The sequence below is a fragment of the Salvelinus alpinus genome, chromosome 26 (assembly GCF_045679555.1).
Source record: "Salvelinus alpinus chromosome 26, SLU_Salpinus.1, whole genome shotgun sequence".
Classification (NCBI taxonomy): Eukaryota; Metazoa; Chordata; class Actinopteri; order Salmoniformes; family Salmonidae; genus Salvelinus; species Salvelinus alpinus.
This window is the reverse complement of record NC_092111.1, coordinates 32,983,332-32,997,997: the sequence shown is the minus strand read 5'-3', so window position 1 is coordinate 32,997,997 and position 14,666 is coordinate 32,983,332. Positions and strand designations below refer to the sequence as shown.

The 14,666-nt window shown below is 43.2% G+C and overlaps 1 protein-coding gene across 1 annotated transcript in view; it reads right to left on the bottom strand.

Annotated features, from left to right (window-relative positions):
* LOC139555211 (gamma-aminobutyric acid type B receptor subunit 2-like) overlaps positions 1 to 14,423 on the bottom strand; it is a 434,218-nt gene extending 419,795 nt beyond the window's left edge. Inside the window, exon 1 of the mRNA XM_071368821.1 lies at positions 13,216 to 14,423. Within this exon, the coding sequence (XP_071224922.1) occupies positions 13,216 to 13,527 (312 nt within the window). The 5' untranslated portion in view covers positions 13,528 to 14,423. The remainder of the gene's footprint in view (positions 1 to 13,215) is intronic.
* Positions 14,424 to 14,666: the final 243 nt, after the last annotated feature.

Sequence of the window (14,666 nt, the reverse complement as noted above, 5' to 3'; positions counted from 1 at the left end):
GTCTTTTGGAAAGCAGAATGAACCAGGTTTTCCTCTAGCGTTTTGCCTGTGCCTAGTCCTTGCCGATGACAAGCATACCCATAACATGGTGCAGTCATCACCATGCTTGAAAATATGAAGAGTGGTGTACAGTGATGTATTGTGTTGGATTAGCCCCAAACATAATGCTTTGCATTCAGGACATTAAGCAAATTTCTTTGCCACATCTTTTGCAGTTTTAATTTAGCGCCTTATTGCAAACAGGATGCATGTTTAGGACACTTTTCTTTGGGGGGTTACCCCCTTTTTCTCCCAATTTCAATCTTGTCTCATCTCTGCAACTCCCCAATGGGCTCAGGAGTGGTGAAGTCATGCATCCTCCGAAACATGACGCGCCAAACCGCACTCCTTAACACCTGCCTGCTTAACCTTGATGCCTGCTGCACCAATGTGTCGGGGGAAACACTGTTCAACTGACGACCGTAGTCAGCTTGCAGGCACCTGTCCCGGCACAAGGAGTCACTAGAGCACGATGAGCCAAGTAAAGCCCCCCCAGCCAAACCATCCCCTAAACCGGACAACGCTGGGTCAATTGTGCGCCGCCCTATAGGACTCCCGGTCACGGCCGGGATCAAACCCAGATCTGTAGTGACTCGGGAGGCCCTGTCTTGGAATATTTTTTACTCTGTACACGTTTCCTTCTTTTTACTCTGTCATGTAGGTTAGTATTGTGGAGTAACTACAATGTTGTTGCTCTATCCTCAGTTTTCTCCTATCACAGCCATTAAACTCCGTAACTGTTCAAAAATATATAATAACAAAAAACATAGTGCCTAAAGTCAAAGATATCGCTGAAGCCGATCTCGTGTTGCCCTATTTTGGATGTAGATACTCTGTTCAACAACGGATGAAAACCACAAACCTATATCAGAGCGTTGGACCAATGACCTACAGTCGTGGCCAAAAGTTTTGAGAATGACACAAATATTAATTTTCACAAAGTCTGCTGCCTCAGTTTGTAGGATGGCAATTTGCATATACTCCAGAATGTTATGAAGAGTGATCAGATGAATTGCAATTCATTTCAAAGTCCCTCTTTGCCATGCAAATGAACTGAATCCCCAAAAACATTTCCACTGCACTTTCAGCCCTGCTACAAAAGGACCAGCTGACATCATGTCAGTGATTCTCTCGTTAACACAGGTGTGAGTGTTGACGAGGACAAGGCTGGAGATCACTCTGTCATGCTGATTGTGTTTGAATAACAGACTGGAAGCTTCAAAAGGAGGGTGGTGCTTGGAATCATTGTTCTTCCTCTGTCAATCATAGTTACCTGCAAGGAAACACGTGCCGTCATGATTGCTTTGCACAAAAAGGGCTTCACAGACAAGGATATTGCTGCCAGTAAGATTGCACCTAAATCAACCATTTATCGGATCATTAAGAACTTCAAGGAGAGCGGTTCAATTGTTGTGATGAAGGCTTCAGGGCGCCCAAGAAAGTCCAGCAAGCGCCAGGACCGTCTCCTAAAGTTGATTCAGCTGCGGGATCGGGGCACCACCAGCACAGAGCTTGCTCAGGAATGGCAGCAGGCAGGTGTGAGTCCATCTGCACGCACAGTGAGGCGAATACTTTTGGAGGATGGTCTGGTGTCAAGAAGGGCAGCAAAGAAGCCACTTCTCTCCACGAAAGGCATCAGACACAGACTGATATTCTGCCCAAGGTACACACATTGGAATGCTGAGGACTGGGGTAAAGTCATTTTCTCTGATGAATCCCCTTTCCAATTGTTTGGGGCATCCGGAAAAAAGCTTGTCCGGAGAAGACAAGGTGAGCGCTACCGTCAGTCCTGTGTCATGCCAACAATAAAGCATCCTGAGACCATTCATGTGTGGGGTTGCTTCTCAGCCAAGGGAGTGGGCTCACTCACAATTTTGTCTAAGAACACAGCCATGAATAAAGAATGGTACCAACACATCCTCTGAGAGCAACTTCTCCCAACCATCCAGGAACAGTTTGGTGATGAAAAATGCCTTTTCCAGCATGATGGAGCACCTTGCCATAAGGCAAAAGTGATAACTAAGTGGCTCGGGGAACAAAACATCGATATTTTGGGTCCATGGCCAGGAAACTCCCCAGCCTTTGACACTTATGAAATGCTTGTAATTATACTTCAGTATTCCATAGTAACATCTGACAAAAATATCTAAAGACACTGAAGCAGCAAACTTTGTGGAAATTAATATTTGTGTCATTCTCAAACCTTTTGGCCACGACTGTACTTGCCCACTTGCATTGATTGACATATATCTGGCGATTATGGAACTAGTGGCCATGAAATGAAAAAGGCCATGAAATGAAAAATGCCATGAATAGAAAAAAGCCATGAAATTCAGAAGGCGCCATTATGAAATTATAAATGTTCTAAGGAAAAAAGCCATTGGGAAATACAACTATTATTATGAAATTAAATATGTAAAAAACAATAAGTGACATTATAAAAACATATTTCATAATAATGCAGCACATATTCTTAAATCATTTAAAAATATTATTTATTAATTATATATTAATTTATTTATATTTAGTACTTTGGTCCTCCATATGAAGTAGCCAATGAAATGCCTACTAGGGTATTCTGTATGAATTACATTTTATTTGAATGAATTAATGACATTTTATTTTAGTGTCAAATTGCCAACTGGCAACCCATCCATTATGGGATTAATTGACACATAAACAAACATTACAATAATTCACTATCGTAATTAAATGATCATTCTGTTTGTAACCTATTAATTGACCATTGGTTAATGTGGATTGTTTTCCCCACACAAAGACTGGTAATAGATCATTAATACACTACTTAAAAATAATAATTCAAGTAAAAGACTTGGTACAGAACCATTTGATTTAATAGTCAGAATTCCTCATTGAGGAAATACAATTGAAAGCTGCTGATTCTAACATCAGTAAATGGAATTGCCCCAGCAGTTATCATTCAGTATAAGAATTGAAAGGAAACTAATTTATTCCTCTTGAATAGGTTGTCTCTTATTATTGTTTGAGATCTCCTCCAGGACCTGTATTCATAAAGTGTCCCAGGGTGGGTGTGCTGATCCTAAAATGGCCACTTTCATCATGATAAAAATACATTTTAAAATGATACAAATGTAAAAAGCATGTTAAACATCCTTACTCCCAATTACGTTTCTATGTGAGAATTGCCAGAACAATCTGAGATGCCCAAAATATTTGGGGGGCTGTCCTGGTATGGAATCACCCTAGTGCACTGTGTAGGGAATAGTGTGCCATTTGGGACATAGACAGTGCCAGCCTCAAATCACAGCAGTTTCTCCCCAGTATCTCTTCCTACTTACCTTCCTCTCTCATGACAAGAGTTGGCCTCTCAGGGGTCAAGGCTACAGCGGCTAATGGACGAGAGATGTTTAAATTATATATGGCATGTGGTATGTACATGTGAGACCCCTTCGAGAAGAGCGTCGGAGAGAGCTGGTTTGAATTTGCAGGTTTAAATCGTTTCAGACAAGAGAGAATGTTAGATGTGCTGGCAAACTGTACAAAATCGAACCATCGAAGATTCTCTATCCTACCTAACAAATTATTCTGACATAGGATTCTTAGGATGATTTTAGAAAAGTGTGAATGTGTGACTATTACAATACAGCCACAAAATGTGAGAGAGCAAAAATGAAAACGTTTCCTAGATTTCTAGATACCTCAGAGCGGTTTGAAGTGCCACTACAACACTTACTATTCTTTTACTATTTTAATTCTCATCATTTAGAAATCTCTCAGCTTTTATTTTATTTGTTAAGAACTTTGAAATTCATTCCTCTGTAAGAAATGTGCTTAACAAATGAAATAATTTGAATTAAACCCAATATCCTGGAAATTGAAAAAAAAGGACTTATTGTGACAAAAAGAGACCCCCAAGCACATATACTGTATATGTCGAACATATCAAGGCCACATACTGTTGCACCATGGGGGCTCCTGCAAAGTGTGTAGAAATGTGACATCACACAGCATTTGTTCCTCTCAGAAGCACAGGGCCAGTCTATAGCTGTACTGTGGATTATCTTTCAAACACAAGTCATGTTACTGTACATGGTTATATGAGGCCAGTGGTATCATATGACTACAATGGCTTCTTACAAAAATAAACACATGAATATCTGGTTTACACAAGCAGGATCAAATACTTCTTAACACCTGCCCGCTTAACCCGGAAGCCAGATACGGTAGTTAAAAAAAATTTATCCAAGACTGGGAGCTTCTAATGAGCAGCAACACACACCAGCTGCCTTGTCACTCAGTCATTTAAGATGAAATATCTTTTACATCCCCATGAATGACAACACAAGGGGTTGAATCGCTGTAAGAGGGAGAGGAGTGAGATGTATAAAATCACAGGTCGCATCCCAAACGTCACCCTATTCCCTACATAACGATTGACATAATGTATTACTGTTGACCAGAACTGTAGTCTAAAGTGGTGCACTATGTAGGGAGAAGGGTACCATTTGGGTCACGGCCCACATCTCCCCTTATTCCTCCTGAGGGGGGCTAATGAATGGATTATGATTCCGTGCGTCTCCCCCATCTGTGACGTCTCACTCCTGTTTCATCCTCTCCTGATGTTATCCCAAGCCTCTAACCACCCCCCCCCCAACCCCCTAGAAAGTCACCACACATTCACCCCGCAGTTCCAATCCAGAAGATATAGATTTCAAATCAATAGCGATCATTCACACTGCAGGTGAAAACAATGCTGGATGGGTAAGACGAGAGGCACATATTAATCAAATCTTCCTAAAAGGTTTCCTGGCTAACCTGTAAACGTTGAAAGTCACTGAGCTCTTCAGTAAGGCCATTCTACCGCCAATGTTTGTCTCTGGAGATTGCATGGCGGTGTGCTCGATTTTATATATCTGTCAGAAACGGGTGAGGCGGACATGGCCTAATCCACTCATTTGAAGGGGTGTCCACATACACTATATACTGTATACAAAAGTATGTACATAGACTGAGTTGTGCTTACGTTATGAATACATATAGATTTATGTACATGGATACTCAGTTATGCACGGTGAATACATATAGATTTAAGTATGAACATGGATACTCAGTTATGCACGGTGAATACATATAGATTTAAGTATGAACATGGATACTCAGTTATGCACGGTGAATACATATAGATTTAAGTATGAACATGGATACTCAGTTATGCACGGTGAATACATATAGATTTAAGTATGAACATGGATACTCAGTTATGCACGGTGAACACATAGAGACAGACAACAGCAGATAGCAGCTATACCTGCCTCTGTCCCTACAGCGAGTTTTTACCCAGGGGTCTGATGATGGTCCCTATGACAATGAGCTAGCAGCATTACCATGGCTCTACAGCTCCATGTCTGAACCACAGTACATCTCTTGTGTTCCAAATGGCACCCTATTCTCTACATAGGGCTCTGGTCAAAAGTAGTGCACTGTGTGCCCTGGTCAAACGTAGTGCACTAAATAGGGAATAGGGTGCCATTTGGAACATAAGAGATGTATTGTGGTTCAGACATGAAGCCTCTGTGTTCCTACTAGAAGAAGGCTGCTCAGCACACAGCGGTGCTGCCGACTGCTGAGCAACTCAGACCAGAAAACCCTCAATCCACTGGCTACATCCTCATTCTCTCGGCTAACACTTTGCACCACCGGCCAGACAGCACCTCTTAGCTGTACTCAGAGGTGTTAGGGGAGTTTGGACATGATCTCCATATCCAGCCCAGGCAGCATCCAGCCCTAACCCCAGGAGCATGCAGCCCTATTCCCAGCAGCATCCAGCCCTATTCCCAGCAGCATCCAGCCCTATTCCCAGAAGCATGCAGCCCTATTCCCAGCAGCATCCAGCCCTATTCCCAGCAGCATCCAGCCCTATTCCCAGCAGCATGCAGCCCTATTCCCAGCAGCATGCAGCCCTATTCCCAGCAGCATCCAGCCCTATTCCCAGCAGCATGCAGCCCTATTCCCAGCAGCATGCAGCCCTATTCCCAGCAGCATGCAGCCCTATTCCCAGCAGCATCCAGCCCTATTCCCAGCAGCATGCAGCCCTATTCCCAGCAGCATCCAGCCCTATTCCCAGCAGCATCCAGCCCTATTCCCAGCAGCATCCAGCCCTATCCTCAGCAGCATCCAGCCCTATTCCCAGCAGCATCCAGCCCAACCCCAGCAGCATCCAGCCCTATTCCCAGCAGCATCCAGCCCTATTCCCAGCAGCATCCAGCCCTATTCCCAGCAGCATCCAGCCCTATTCCCAGCAGCATCCAGCCCTATTCCCAGCAGCATGCAGCCCTATTCCCAGCAGCATGCAGCCCTATTCCCAGCAGCATCCAGCCCTATTCCCAGCAGCATGCAGCCCTATTCCCAGCAGCATGCAGCCCTATTCCCAGCAGCATGCAGCCCTATTCCCAGCAGCATCCAGCCCTATTCCCAGCAGCATGCAGCCCTATTCCCAGCAGCATCCAGCCCTATTCCCAGCAGCATCCAGCCCTATTCCCAGCAGCATCCAGCCCCAGCAGCATCCAGCCCTATTCCCAGCAGCATCCAGCCCTATTCCCAGCAGCATCCAGACCTATTCCCAGCAGCATCCATCCCCAGCAGCATCCATCCCCAGCAGCATCCAGCCCTATCCCCAGCAGCATCCATCCCCAGCAGCATCCAGCCCTATCCCCCAGCAGCATCCAGCCCCAGCAGCACACCACACCATACCATACAGTCCTACTGCGTGCATAAAACACAGAGACAGAGAGACAGACAGAGAGAGAGTGCATGAGAGAGAGTGAGTTTATGCGCGCCCATGCATGGAAGTATCTGTGTGTGAGAGACAGAGAAGATGACATAATCAGGAACCCGTAATGTATAGTATTCCATAACACACCCTTCCCTTCGCCACTCAACAAAATGATGAGTGTAAACAGACCAGAACCATGACTGAAGCTAGCATCTCAAAGCTTTCAAGGCCAGCGGAGTCATCTTTTTGGAAGAATTATAACCATTAAACTGTGTCCACCGTCCTAACAGGTGCCACTTTATATAATGTTTTCATACCCTACATTACTCATCTCATATGTATATACTGTACTCTATACCATCTACTGCATCTTGCCATCTTGATATAATAAATGTATCACTAGCCACTTTAAACAATGCCACTTTATATAATGTTTTCATACCCTACATTACTCATCTTGCAACACAAATTCAAAAAAGTTCTGGGACACCGTAAAGTCCATGGAGAATAAGAACACCTCCTCCCAGCTTCCAACCGCTCTGAAGATAGGAAACACTGTCACCACCGACAAATCCACTATAATTGAGAATTTCAATAAGCATTTTTCTACGGCTGGCCATGCTTTCCACCTGGCTAACCCTACCCCGGACAACAGCACTGCCCTCCCCTCTGCTACTCGCCCAAGCCTTCCCCATTTCTCTTTCTCCCAAATACAGTCAGCTGATGTTCTAAATGAGCTGCAAAATCTGGACCCTTACAAATCAGCCGGGCTAGATAATCTGGACCCTTTCTTTCTAAAATTATCTGCTGAAATTGTTGCCACCCCTATTACTAGCCTCTTCAACCTCTCTTTCGTGTCGTCTGAGATCCCCAAAGATTGGAAAACAGCTGCGGTTATCCCCCTCTTCAAAGGGGGGGACACCCTTGACCCTAACTGCTACAGACCTATATCTATCCTACCCTGCCTTTCTAAGGTCTTCGAAAGCCAAGTCAACAAACAGATTACCGACCATTTCGAATCACACCACACCTTCTCCGCTATGCAATCTGGTTTCAGAGCTGGTCATGGGTGCACCTCAGCCACGCTCAAGGTCATAAACGATATCGTAACCGCCATCGATAGGAAACAATACTGTGCAGCCGTATTCATTGATCTGGCCAAGGCTTTTGACTCTGTCAATCACCACATCCTCATTGGCAGACTCGACAGCCTTGGTTTCTCTAATGATTGCCTCGCCTGGTTCACCAACTACTTCTCTGATCGAGTTCAGTGTGTCAAATCAGAGGGTCTGTTGTCCGGGCCTCTGGCAGTCTCTATGGGGGTGCCACAGGGTTCAATTCTTGGACCGACTCTCTTCTCTGTTTACATCAATGATGTCGCTCTTGCTGCTGGTGATTCTCTGATCCACCTCTACGCAGACGACACTATTCTGTATACTTCTGGCCCTTCTTTTGACACTGTGTTAACAACCCTCCAGGCGAGCTTCAATGCCATACAACTCTCCTTCCGTGGCCTCCAACTGCTCTTAAATACAAGTAAAACCAAATGCATGCTCTTCAACCGATCGCTGCCTGCTCCTGCCCGCCTGTCCAACATCACTACTTTGGACGGCTCTGACTTAGAATATGTGGACAACTACAAATACCTAGGTGTCTGGTTAGACTGGAAACTCTCCTTCCAGACCCACATCAAACATCTCCAATCCAAAGTCAAATCTAGAATTGGCTTCCTATTCTGCAACAAAGCATCCTTTACTCATGCTGCCAAACATACCCTTGTAAAACTGACCATCCTACCAATCCTCGACTTCGGTGATGTCATTTACAAAATAGCCTCCAAAACCCTACTCAATAAATTGGATGCAGTCTATCACAGTGCCATCCGTTTTGTCACCAAAGCCCCATATACTACCCACCACTGCGACCTGTACACTCTCGTTGGCTGGCCCTCGCTTCATACTCGTCGCCAAACCCACTGGTTCCAGGTCATCTACAAGACCCTGCTAGGTAAAGTCCCCCCTTATCTCAGCTCGCTGGTCACCATAGCAGCACCTACCTGTAGCACGCGCTCCAGCAGGTATATCTCTCTAGTCACCCCCAAAACCAATTCTTCCTTTGGACGCCTCTCCTTCCAGTTCTCAGCTGCCAATGACTGGAACGAACTACAAAAATCTCTGAAACTGGAAACACCTATCTCCCTCACTAGCTTTAAGCACCAGCTGTCAGAGCAGCTCATAGATTACTGCACCTGTACATAACCCATCTAAAATTTAGCCCAAACAACTACCTCTTTACCTACTGTATTATTTATTAATTTATTTTGCTCCTTTGCACCCCATTATTTCTGTCTCTACTTTGCACTTTCTTCCACTGCAAACCAACCATTCCAGTGTTTTTTAGTTTTTATTTTACTTGCTGTGTTGTACTCACTTCGCCTCCATGGCCTTTTTATATTTTTATTTATTTATACATATATTTGTTTGCCTTCACCTCCCTTATCTCACCTCACTTGCTCACATTGTATATAGACTTATTTTTTTTTCACTGTATTATTGACTATATGTTTGTTTTACTCCATGTGTAACTATGTGTTGTTGTATGTGTCGAACTGCTTTGCTTTATCTTGGCCAGGTCGCAATTGTAAATGAGAACGTGTTCTCAATTTGCCTACCTGGTTAAATAAAGGTTAAATAAATAAAAAATAAAAAATCTCATATGTATATACTGTACTCTATACCATCTACTGCATCTTGCCATCTTGATATAATAAATGTATCACTAGCCACTTTAAACAATGCCACTTTATATAATGTTTTCATAGCCTACATTACTCATCTCATATGTATATACTGTACTCTATACCATCTACTGCATCTTGCCTATGCCGTTCGAGCATCACTCATTCATATATTTGTATGTACATATTCGTATTCATTCCTTTACACTTGTGTGTATAAGGTAGTTGTTGTGAAATTGTTAGGTTATATTACATGTTAGATATTACTGCATGGTCGGAACTAGAAGCACAAGCATTACGCTACACTCGCATTAACATCTGCTAACCATGTGTATGTGACAAATACATTTGATTTGATTTGATCTAGGTGTCCATCTATGATGAATAGAATTAAGAAAAGACAGTAATAAAATCAGTGATACTCTCATGCATTAAATTACACTAGATACACTGTTTATTCAGTCTCATGCTGATGCTCACTTGTTCTTCTATTTTCCATGTGTTTTATTCTAAGAAATATATAATTACTATGTAGACAGACCATGGATAGTAAATTGCACTTTTGAACAGTCTGTTGAATATAATGCGGTGGCAGGATTTGTGAGAAAGAAAAGGCTTCCAACTGCTTGTAAATGGTTGTCCTTGGCAAGAATCGTCATCCTGACAGCTGTTGATAACACCAATACACATGCTTCCCTTGTCTTGTTTGTGGTACTTTTTCACTCATAGGAAATAAGTCATTAGCCTGTTAAATCCATGACAATATGTATTACTTATTATTTCCTGAGAAATATATGAAAATCTTATATTCTTGATTAGTACATTCTGAATACAAAAACGTTACATTTGAACTCAATGGACACTGGCCACTATAGGAGTAAACTCATCAATCAGCCATTCATTCATTCATTCATCCCCAGAATGAATGTCCAACTGACCGATCAACTGACCTCTTGTTTACATATTTCAACCAGGGGAAACATGTCAGTAGTATATTTAATCCTATGGGCAGAGGTGGATTCCAGGACTTGCATGCTGTATGCCATTCGTGACCACTCATCACTGTCCTGCTGCTGTCAGACAGATTATACTGTTGTTAGAACTTTTTTCACAGCGGCACGGAAACACCTGTGCCCTTATGCATTTGAAAAAGCAGTGCGCTTCATAGGGAACAGGGTGTAATTCGGGAGTCAGCACGCAACCTATTTTTAGTGTTCTGTGACAGCCTTCCTCCACACTTCAACATGACTATAGTGTTTATCACCGACATGGGTCTTATAAGTCAGTAAATAAATAGTACAATAAATACCTAAATGCTGGCAGCTGTAGAATGCAGACTGACAAATCAGTTAAAACAGGTAATGACGTTTCTTCAACACTTAAATTAACTCCTGGGTAATTTTAACTGCATCATTCATCACGGAATCAGTCACATCGATCGTTTTGCAAACGTGTTTCCTCAATGAAGATACCTGAGACCATTCACCGCAAACCTCAACAATTAAATCAGCTTGAGTGAGCACCGCAGTTTTGGACTCTGACCTTCAACCTGCTTCTACGTTGACAAGGTAACGTGATGTTTATATAATATCCTCGATATCACCTCTCTCTCCTCCTCAATCAATCACTGGTATGCCATGCCCATGCACCCAACCTGGTCTCAGAGTATTTTGTATTATTCTGTACGTAAATCCGAGACACTCCATTTGGTATGATATGTTACTTTTCGTATGGTATGTATTAATTTGTGGATGTCCATCATCTATTTTGTAGATATGTTACAAATTACAATTTGTATGATATTAATTATGTGAGAAATGGTGGTGGAAATCCCATTAAAACAGCTCAATACATTAGAGGTGCTGAAGGGGATTTTTTTCGGTTGCTTGTACAGTACATTTTTATTTAGAACTTTCTTGGAAGTATATAGTGGCCGTAACAGGAGTAAATGAAGATAGTTGCTCAGAGAAACTCCATATCTGGTGATCAACGAACGTATTTTGACATTATAATGCTTGCAGTGCTGGTGAATGGGAGTTTGAATAGGAGCTTTTGGGGCGTTAGAGAGGTTTCTACTGCACAGATACTGGTTCAAGCTGTTTTGTGATAACCTACCGTGTTCAGTTATTATAGCCATAATATTTATTTCAAATTTAACCATCAGCTAAATCATTGGTGTAAAGTATTTCAGTAAAAATACTACTTAAGTCATATTTTGGGGTATCTGTACTTTACTTTTGACAACTTTTACTTTTACTTCACTACATTCCTGAAGAAAATTATGTACTTTTTACTCCATACATTTCCCTGACACCCAAAAGTACTCGTTACATTTTGAATGCTTAGCAAGACAGGAAAATTGTCTAATTCACTGGATCAACAGAACATCCCTGGTCATCCCTACTGCCTCTGATCTAGTGGACTCACTAAACTCATGCTTAGCTTGTAAATGAGTGTTGGAACATGCCCCTGGCTATGCGTAAACTTAAAAAAACAAGAAAATGGTGCAGTCAAGTATCTAAAGTAAGAGTATAAATCATTTCAAATTCCTTATATGAAGCAAACCAAAGTATATTTGAAACCAAATACTTTTACTCAAGTAGAATTTTACTGGGAGACTTTCACTTGAGTCATTTTCTATTAAGGTATCTATACTTTTACTCAAGTATGACAATTGGGTACTTTTTCCACCACTGCCTGTACTGAGCTGACAAGGTAAAAATCTGTCGTTCTGCCCCTGATCAATTAAGGCAGCCCCCGGCACCTCTCTGATTCAGAGGGGTTGGGTTAAATACGGAAGACACATTTCAGTTGAAGGCATTCAGTTGTACAACTGACTAGGTATCCCCCGTTCCCTAATTGTGACAACAATTACATCCTGCATCACTGCTATAATAATGACTGGTTTCCGCTAGTTACCACAGCCACAAAGTCAAAATTGGCTATAGCCTAATGGTTAGGGTTAGGCATAAGGGTAGCAGTGTGGTTACGGTTACGGTTAATATTAGGGTTAGGTTTAAAATCACATTGGTCTACCGAGTGGCTGGTTCGATTCCAGGTTGTATCACAACCGGCCGTGATTGGGAGTCCCGCGGTATGCCATCATTGTAAATAAGAATTTGTTCTTAATTAATTGACTTGCCTAGTTAAATAAAGGTTAAATAAAAAAAGCAGAGATTATGGAATAGGTATGGAATATTGTTATTTGATCACGAACTTGTTGCACGCGCGCGGCACCTACTACAACCACCGCAAATTAAGCTAAAACGGCCCTTTTGCTCATGAATTGATGATGACAAAATGTGTCAACATTTAAAGACAACAAAATGTAATGACAACATCCGATAGTGTATGCTCCTGTGTTAATGCAACAGTAACCTAACGTTGCAGGCGTAAAATAATGCAACAGCAGACAATCTCCAGGCATTATACAAAAATAAAAAACAAGTTGTGGAACAATGCGCAGATGTAGGCCTACCAACCATTTCCAAGTGGAAGCGCTGCCTGTGAGCGCTGCCTGCCGGGCAGTGTAGGCTACACCCCCTTAAACACACACACACAGACACACACGCGCGCGAACAATCAAAGCGATCTGAAACGTTTTATCTGGCCCTGAAGCCCAAAGCGAATGCACATGTAGCCTATGCTACCAAGGACATGGGACAGAGTGGGTGAATGAGTTTACCTCGGTGTCGTAGATTTTGGTGATGAGTGAAAACTTGTACTTCTGTGACTCTCGTATATGCTGGATGGCCAGTTGGACAGCAGGCTCGATGCCCTGACTAATGCTGCTCATCAGCGCCGACTCGTTCATCGGCATGAGCACCATGATGGGCAACTTCTCATCATCCCCCGAGAACCAGCTGTTGTCCTGACCGTGCCTCGTATAGTCATTGCAGACCTTGGCTAGCACAGGTTGAAACGCCAAGATGGACAGGAGCAGGCATCCCGACAGAGGCGTCATCTCCCATCCGCAGTGCCTTCGCGACGGGGCCATGCTACTGTGGCGTGCAGGACGACCAAATAAGATCCACCCAGCTCTCACTGCTCAAGCATCGCAAATTCCGGGTCGTCCGAGCCAAGAGGAGAATATAGTAGCCTATTAAAATGGTCCAAACAGTAAAACAGCAACCGTAGCCTAGGTAGGGGGTTCAACAGCAGCGAGCAACCTCAACGCGATTGTAGCCTATCACAGCGAATTTAAAACAGATTTATTCTCGATGACAGGTTTTCTGTAGGATTATTCCAAGGTTCCAGTTTTGGTGTTGCACCATATATGGAAGAAACGGAGACGCGTTCTGTTGCAGGTGTTATTGGCGCTGACGGTTCTCTCCTCCTGGTCTCCGTGATGCACAAGGTTTCCGCGTTAAAATCTCTCCAACTCAAACACTATCCTCTCAACCTGGTGAAGCAGCGCGACAATGGCACAAGAACATCACAATTCACAGTCCGTAGGATGCTCAAAAAGCCCAAATAAGACAACTTCAAGATGACAGAGGTCGACCAGAGTCATCCACTCTCGTTGACAGTTGGATACAAATTCACCTCCCGAGTATTTTCACCATCAAGAGACAGCAGAGTAGCCTAATAGAACATCCGTGCCAGCGCACTACAATATATAACCTATTAAGGTCGAAGAGAATACGGAAATTGTTCTGAAGAGCCTAAATAGAGAATATTCAAAGTAATCTTAAATAGAGAATATTCAAAGCAATCTTGATTGCAGCGCGTCCAGAGTGCGCGAGACCAGACAGCGTCGGCGTTCTAACAGTCCGCGCGACTGTCAGTGTGTGTGCTAGCTGCGGACGATGCTCCTGCTGCGGCTGCCTTATTGCCTCTGAAAAGGCTTCACTTATTTAGCGCTGTCTGCTGCTACTCAGAGCGCGCACGAGTGGGAGCAGCAAAAGAAATGCGGAAAAAGGAAGACAGAGAGCGAGAGGGAGGGTGGGGGACTCAGAGGAGGGATGGATGGATGGAGCAAGCTCTTGTGTAAGCATCAGCCGCCTGACAGGCAGAGTTGATTTAATGGGCTTTCTGTTTAGCAGAGAGACAGGGTTTCAAACATGCAAGAAGGGTTGTCAAGTGTAGCCTGATACAGTACATGACCAAAAGTATGTGGACACCTGGTCGCTCATT